General features: G+C 29.9%; 1 protein-coding gene across 1 annotated transcript; it reads right to left on the reverse strand.

Annotated features, from left to right (window-relative positions):
• Positions 1-3128: 3128 nt before the first annotated feature.
• LOC105619443 lies at positions 3129-8942 on the reverse strand. Its single transcript, XM_012200961.1, has 5 exons — positions 8799-8942; positions 8542-8686; positions 8346-8433; positions 7727-8126; positions 3129-7070 (listed from the first exon to the last, which is right to left on the reverse strand). The coding sequence occupies exons 1-5, from the start codon at positions 8940-8942 to the stop codon at positions 3129-3131; spliced, it is 4719 nt and encodes a 1572-aa protein (XP_012056351.1).
• Positions 8943-9293: the final 351 nt, after the last annotated feature.

Below are 9293 nucleotides of genomic sequence, written 5' to 3' on the forward strand. Positions count from 1 at the left end.
TATATATATACTTAACTTAAACTTAATATACTACTACTAATAACTTACTAACTAACTAAGTTATTAGGTTGTATATATATATATATAAATAATATATATATATATATATATATATATATATATATATATATATATAGACATATTCATACAGAAAACACTATACAGAAACTTTAATTTTATTTTACAAAAATTTAGGAATTTTATGCTTAAGAAAGTTACAGCTTGCGACAGACGTCGTTGCAACCATGACAATAGAAAAACATTAAATTTAAATATTATCTTACAAAGCCTTATATCAATTACAATATCGCAAGAGTAGAGAGAAACGATGTTTAACCATAGTTTTAGACATACTCAGTTACGATAGTAAAAAATCAGAGCATGAAATTTTACCGTGCGAAAAACGCAATCAATATATAATCTACGATTAAGTTCGTCTTGTTCACTTCTATAATTAGTGTCACTATATTTGAGTTAACGTTTTTAATAAAGAAATAATATAATTTCTAACAAAAATGTCATCATTATATAGGAATATTTATTTGATTAAAAAAAGGTAATTCAACGAAAGCATTATCGTAAACTTACTTTCAACTAACAATGAAGGATCCACTTGTGACTACATATATATTGTAAGTTTTTGTTTTTATTTGATAAAATTTTATACTTTGATGAGAACTTTTTTAGTTATAAATTATCAAAGTTTAAATATCGTTGGTTTTACCGATTTTGTATCGATAAATTATTATATTTACTTATATATAAAGTGGCAAGAATATATCTTAAGACTTAAGAGATATATTTATCAAATTAAAAAAAACTTATATATTGATATATAATCGCAAGTGGGTATCTCATAAGACAAACGCGATATTATAAATCTAAATATTAATAAATAAAAAACGAAAAAAAATTTAAGAACAAGAAAAATATTTTATAAACGTATCTCAAATAATTGTTCCAAGGACATTAAATTGAATACAAAATTACATTAAATTGTATTATCAAATAAAATATTGGTTAATTATTTAGAATGGCATATTCCCCATCTAAAATCTTAATGAAAATACACTCATCTGATGCGTTTTTACTCAAAATGAAAGAAAAAAATCTGGCAAAAAAATGCGGTGGTCGGCCTCGTAATGACGAGATATTAAGCGTTAAAGTTCGAGATTTTAGAGAAAATATTTGTCATTCTGACTCGTTGCAGCGCTACGTATACGTAAGATCTGTTCTTTTTCGAAGAATTCACTGCTTTAAAAACAATTCACTGCCTTAAAAACAACAATTCATTGCTTTAAAAGCAACAGTTCACTGCTTTAAAAATAATTCACTGCTTTAAAAACAATAATTTGCTGATTTAAAAACAACAATTCATTACTTTAAAAACAATTCACTGCTTTAAAAACAACAATTCACTGTTTTAAAAACAATAATACTTCTTTGCATTAGCAGTGATTTGTATTTTTAAAGCAATGAATTATTGTTTTTAAAGCAGTGAATTATTTTTAAACCAGTGAATTGTTTTTTAGAGCAGTTTTTTAATAAATTATTTTTAAAATAGTGAATTGTCATTTTTAAAGCAGTGAATTGTTGTTTTTGAGGTAGTGAATTGTTGTTTTTTAAAGTAATACTTTTGTATTTTTAAAGTACAGAATAGAGCTTATTATTTAAAATGTACACCTCTTTAATTTTTGTTATATGGATTAAAATTTAAATCCAACATTTCTTTGAAATACACACTAAAACTATAAACACGACTTTGTCGTTATCATCCAAATTTCTATAAATTTTATAAAATGTTACAAATGTTTCTTTATGTATTATCTAATTCATTAATTAAAATTAATGATATTACTTCATGATTTAAATAATTAAACCGTAAATCGCAGGTTTCTAATCTTTTGTATATGCTTTTTTTTAATGTAAAGGATAAAATGTCGTGTAAAAAATCTTCCAATATTGCATTTATAAAAGAGAAATTTACGAGAATCATTTGTTTGTGATCGGTTAAGTTGAGATCCCAAAACAATTTTCAGATAAATCTCGGCTACAATTTTGCATGTCCAACTATATCTTGGAGAGCAAACCAAGGATTTGTATATTCAGTTGCTCTACTGAGACTGTGGTCAAAGTCTCGCTACAAATACTTTGAAGTATTTGATGGACCAATTAGAAGAAAGAATTTTACAAACTAATCAATTAAAAAACGCTTCAAAGCATCGTTTGCAGCATCTCCTTGATCGTATCCTTAATCGTAATAAGTAAAATGGCATATTCAAGGTATGGTCAATGCGATGCTTTTTCATTTGATTGGCATATTCCATTATCTAAAATATAAACCAATCAGATGAAAGTGCTCCAAACTACCTCACTCTAACTTATTGCATTATTTCATTTTTATTCTTCGAAAAAGAACAGATCTTATGTATATATAGCGCTGCAGCGAATCGGAATGACAGATATCTTAATCTCTAAAATTTCGAACTTTAACGCTTAACGCGAGGCCGAATCCCCGATTTTTTTGCTAGATTCTTTCATTTTGAGTGAAAACGGATCAGATGAATATATTTTCATTAAGATTTTAGATATTGTTCTATATAATTATCAAATATTATAAAGAAACAATTGAAAATTTAATTTTAAAGGATAAAAATATTTGACGCGTATTTTACATATTTTAATATAATTTAACAATAATTCTATTTTGAACTGTAACATTTTCTTATACGTTATCATATACTAAAGATATATGACAATAAATCTGATCGCAACAAAATGTCGACGTTTACTGTCACAACTAGGAACGTCTAAACTATGATTTAACGGAATAAAATTCTCTACAACTTGCTTCTAGCGATATCTAACCAAACATCAAAAATATTTTATGCAGATGTCTTCTATATATAGCTAATGTAATTCTTCGCTGACGCTAATCTTGAACACGCTGTTGAACGATCTATCTCTAAATCTTCTAGGACGAGTTATTTTTCGCTTCCGTTTTGTACATATATTTACACAGATTTACAGTGCCACAGCTTGAAGAACACATTTGTCCTCTGTACAGGTTGCTTCCATTTTCTCTTTCATTTTTACAGCAGTGACTTCTCATAATGAAATAGTATTGATCATCGACTAGTCTTCTTACGTCTTCGTTTTGACTCACCGGACGGATTCCATTCTGGATCAACATCGGTGTAACAATAATTTACCTTAGGAACGTTTCTTTTTGAGCTTCTCGTTTGTCTAATAGACGACTGCGTTTTTTTCGCCTTTTTACACGCGCTATCCTGTTCAATCGTCTCCGATGTTATATGTTTCAGAGATATTGGATTTGTGACGTCTCTACGCTGCGCAGGTATCCTATCCTGACAACTTTCTAGGCACACTGCGTTAGGCTGCTCACCATTCGGTCGAAACTGACGCTCGTGATTTCTTGTACTTTCTTTTGTAAGATTATGTGTATTAGAAATGTGGATATCTTTGTAATAATCCCTTCGCACTATATTCGAATTGAAGTGATAGCTGCCGTGTGTATTATTCTCTTCATTAGAGGATAATTCATATGATTTAATGATTTGCGTGGGATGTTTCTGTGTACCATCTATCTTTTCTATGGCTGCTATGGGCATCATGGGAATTCCAGGATAGTTATCCAATTTCTCTGTCTTGATAGGTACCTTCTCATATGCCATTGACATCATGGCATGAGCTTTCAATCTCTTTTTCAACGGTAACGTGTTCTCCATATCTTTCTTAAATAACTTCTCTGACTCGCGAGGCATATCCAGCTTCTCCAACGTATTATTTTGTAGCACTCTTTTACGCAATATTTGATCGTCGTATAATTTACTTATTACCGCTTCGCTTTTTGTCCTATCGTGCTCTTGGACGGCGGATGTTTGTACTGATGAATGTGTGGGCAAAAAATAAGAATTACTTTCAATGCAAGACACGTGGGAGTCTGTGGCCGGGTGTATACACTGTCTACAATGTGTGACTATGTCATACGTACAATTTAGACAGGAGCAGTGTGATCTCCCGCATGAATTTGCGGACTTTGTGTGGGAATGGAGCGAAGTAGTAGAATTAATTTGTAAACTACACGACACGGAGGTGCAATGCTTGTGATATGGCATACATAGATCTGTGCTGGCAGCGCAGTTCCCGTAAATCGAAGGTATTGTCGTGGGATGAGTGACCGGAATATGTAACGAATGTTGCGGGTCAATTACTTCATGCGGATGCGAATGTATTCCGTTGCACCCTTGTATTCCACAATTAGGCGTAATATGATTGCTGAACTCTTGCTTAATGTTCTGCCTATAAGTAAGAATGGATTTGGATTTTCGTTTATCGATTGACTTGCTGATGCTAATATTCGCAACGTTCGTGTCCTGATAGATTTGTGATGTCGCAGGTAATACGTCGGCTGACAATGAACCTTTCTTACCGTAAGATTTCATTTCTGTGATGCTCATTAAACTACTTTCCTCCTCAGGCTCGATTTTTATACCTTTATTCCTTCCGATGGAATATTTATTTTCTTGGCACGATAATTCCTTATTGTATTGCGGTAAATCCAAATTAAACGAAATATGCTCTGACGTATTAACAACTTCAAACGATGCATAATCTTCCGGTGGAATCATCCAACTCTTTTCTTTAATTGGACAACTCTCATCATCGCTATTATGATCTCGTGCATTTTCCACTGCTTTATTAATAATGTATAAATTACTATTGGGAGACTTTTGTAAGAGCACGACTGTTTCACCGTTTAATATAACATTCGTATTTTCCTTTATTGACTGCACATTGTTTTCCATCATACTTAAATTGTTGGATATCGTATCTGTTTCGTAATTGAGAGTAGTTTCAACAATATGTGAAACGCTATTGCTTGGATCGTTTTCGCGGTCATCGGGATCAGTTGTTGATGTCACTTCAACATGAAGCGCTACTTTGTCTAATGCGTCTTCTGGATAAATCCCAACTATTCTATTGATGACTTCAGTGGATGGATTCTCCAAAATTTGAGAAACGGTCGATGAATCATTGGTATCAGCTTCATCATCCGTAGTTTGATTATTAGGAGAATTTCTTAACGATGCATAATCCTTGACTTTGATTTGTTCGTATTTTAAATCATGTTCGGTTTGTGTTTTTAGATGAGATACATGCTGACTTGCGATAACATTGGCTAATAATGAAAGCCCATCTATATTATCATGTAACTCTGAATCTTGAATGATACATTTATCTCCCGATGAATCCTGAATATTTTTTATATGTGATATCTTGTATGATTCTTTCGGTGATTTATGATCATGCATTTGGTCAACTTTTTTGCACAATACAGAAGATCTTTCTACTAATTCCTCTATATTACATTCTCTACCACAATTCCTGTTCGATTCAATTTCTACATTTTCTTTATGATCTGTTTTCGAATCGATATCATTGACTTTTTCATCTTTTGAACACAGTGACATGTCAAGGATATTAGAAATATTTTTCTTATCAGTTGTGTGATTTTCAAAAATAGTTTCTTTGATTTTACAATTAGAGAATCTGCTATCGTTTACGTTATCGCTTACTTCGACACAAGTATCAACTTTTAAATCTGTTTGTACATTAGAATGGTCTCCATTCGTTATATTAATACTTACAGTATTATTTGCAACATCGTGACTTGTTGATACATATTTATCTTGAGATTTAGATTCCTGTGAGTGCCTTGTATTTCCAGTAATGCATGATTGTTTCAATCGCTCAGATTCTGTTGCGTCATTTATTAATATTTCCACACTACTTATAGTTGTTGTAGTAAGAGTTTCGGCTACTGTTGTAGAAATTGCAAATTTCTTTTTACTTAATTCACTATCAACTGTGGTTGATTTCAAACATTGTATTTCACAGATATCTTCCTGCACACATTTCTCATTGTTTCCAAAATCTTTCATTTTTTCATTTGTTTCATTTTGTGTGTTGTTTTTGCAGTGCGTGTGCTCCAGAGATGAAGCTACCTGTGAGGATAATTTATCTTTAATTATAAGATAATTAGTATTATGATTAGAGCTATTATCTTCATCTTTGGAATTATCTTGGGCACATATCGAAGGAGTATTTACAGTTTTAGAGTGCTCTGTTCCTAAATCACAGATTTTTCTTAAACTTTCAACTCTTTTATGGGTTTCACTTTCAGGCGGAGTATCTTTTTCCATCAGTCGTTTAATCACAGTCTGTGTATTATCCCTATCATTTATTTTCTCATTATTCTTTACTTCCAAAATATTAACATCATGACATTTGCTAACTTTATTAGCGTCATTCGAAATATCCAATAATGAATTTTTTGAAGCTTTAGATTTATTAGACTGTGGTCTATCAACAATTACAGAAGAAGAAACTGTGCAGTGCAGCATATCGACAGTTTCATTTTTGTCACTGCTATTCGTATGTACTGATTTTGTAGATATTGTATTATTACCATTGACTGATGTATTGTTATGTTTCGCATCAAGATGCATGGATTTTATTTGCTCGTTATTTAACTTCATGTCCTGTATCGTAGATGTACTGGAATCATTCTTCAAAGTTGTATTTTCTGTGGCATGTACAGATTGAAGCGAATCTTCCAATTGTTGATTAGTTTTCTTCAAAGAATTTTTTGCTTTTTGTTGTTTCTTAATCTTCCGTGACGCTCTTATCGACTTCGCGTCAAAGTTCTTTTTCACTTCTTCAAGCCATGCAACTTTTCTCGATTTCCTTTTCTTTATGCATCGTTCGAAAGCGACGTCAGTTGTAAGATCGATTAGTACAATCTTATTAGATTTTTTAGCCTTCTTCCGTGGAAGCATTTTTGATTTCACCGATTTAGAGATAGTCCGTGTTACAGAAATATTTGTAGAAATTGTGCCTAAAGGTTTAACATTTGTTTGTTCTGTTAAATGTGAAGATTTTAAATTATCTGACATAACACAATTACTTTCTACATCTTTATCTGAAGAAACGAGTTTATTTTCAATACACTCTGTATTTTTATTTTCGCGTGATGTAATTTCCAGCTAAAAAAATATATATAGTTCATTATTTCCTTGTCAAAAAATATCAATCCTGTTATCTTTATACAAATTTTTTCTTAATAAAAAAAAATTGTCATAAAAATTCTTTCTTATTTTATATGTACAACTTTTCTTATTATTATTCATTATGTACATGAAGCTCTATTAATTACGGCAATAAACTAAATAAGTATTCTGTGTATAAAGATTTTCTGATAATTTGCGTAAAAATAATTTTTTATTTGTACATCATATAAATAAGATTAAACATAATTTTTTAAACGGAAATAGTTTTAGAATTATATAAAAACATATACAATATTTATAAGAACATGACAGAGCGTATATGAGATAATTTATGGTGATACTCGTTAATGATTCTTAAGATTTTTGTGTGAAATTCACATGCTCAGATAAAGCGCAAAGTGCACAAAAGTAAAAATATCAATGCTATATTGTTGAAATTGACACGTAATTCTACATGCATTACTGTATCATGGAGTATGAATATCAGAGATTTTGATTGTTTAATTTTAAATATTTCTCATTTAAAAACTATAATACTCTCGTTATTTTAATATTAGAATTTTTATCTAAAGTGATCTCAAAAGTATATCATTAATGAATATCACAACAAGTCTCGAATACTACGTACGTACCAATGAAGTAGTCTTCTTAGATGAGCTTGGAATTGTAGCATTTTCATTTTGTTGCTGGCATGTAGTTGCATTTTCACTTTGTTGCTGGCATGTATCTTCTCTGCTCTCTTTACAGAACTGTATAAATTTTTCACAGCATTTTTTTATATCAAATTTCCGCCGCATCAGATATTTTGCTGAATATTTTGGTTGACACTTTGGCACTTTCGGTAATATATCTTTTAACACGCATGGTGGGAAAGCCGCTGGTGGTGTTCCCAGAGAGGCAATTGCGGTTATAGTAATGTCATTTTTTGCGGTTAAATTGCTATTTATTTTTTTCCAAAGACAATAAATAAGAAGATAACGAATATACATGATATTTGATTTGGGATGCTTTGGAATATTTTTAATTACTTTTCTGAAATCAAATAAAAGAAATAGATATGTAACTATATGAAAAACTTTGAAACGTATAAAATTATATAAAAAATAAATCTTTAAATATATTTTGACTGATATATGTATATAAAATGTATGTTTTGTAATTCAACATTGTTGAATAATGATATAAATAAAATGTAGCAAAATATTGATAGTTTCAAATAAAATTTCGTACATTTCTATATCATATACTTACGTTATTATTGGGTCTAAAATACGATGATAACCCTGGCACATACATTGTGTTTTTATCAAAGTATCTAATAAATGCTCTGTGGAATGTTCTAGATAAAATATAGAAAAATACAGAAAAATTTTCAATTCATCATTATCAATTAAGTTTCAATTAAGTGAATTAAGTATATAGAATATGTAACGTTTAAAATACATACCTAAATATACATAAAGACAAGAAATAAGTCTTGTGCAAATTCTGTTATGACCTTCTTTACTTTTTTTTGAAGCTTTTAATTCCATATCTATATACAATGCCAATAAATCGGACATATTATTTAAGTAAATAGATTTATTACGGTCCTGAAAAATGATGAATGTCTTTGTTTAAATGTGAAGGATTATTACAAAACGCTGTGTGCATAGAGTGAAAAGAGGATTATACAAATATAACATAATAGGCTGCTAAACTTACCTCAGAAAGCTCGCGATAGATATATAAGAACAAAAGTAAGGTTTCACTAATAGAATCCTTCAACTTTGCTGCTCGTAAAGGCTTTGTATAACATTCATTCACACTGATACTTACATTTCTGTAATAAAAATATGAGATATACATCTGCTGTAGAAATGTATAATATTGAAGTTATATATTTAGTATGTAAATTTAAATAAAATATATTTATTAAAATATATTAATATATTTCTGTATACATTAATTACAATTTGAATTGTGCAGAGAATGAGAATAATAAATATATTTAAATAATTATTTAAAACAAATATGTATATATATATATGTGTGTAAAAATATATTATATTACAATAATAATAAAAAATATGTTTATAATACATTAATCTAATTTTAGTACATAAAACTTATATTTCCACACACACACACACACACACACACACACACACACACACACACACACACACACACACACACACACACACACACACACACACA

Source organism: Atta cephalotes, assembly GCF_000143395.1.
Source record: "Atta cephalotes unplaced genomic scaffold scaffold00021, whole genome shotgun sequence".
NCBI lineage: Eukaryota > Metazoa > Arthropoda > Insecta > Hymenoptera > Formicidae > Atta > Atta cephalotes.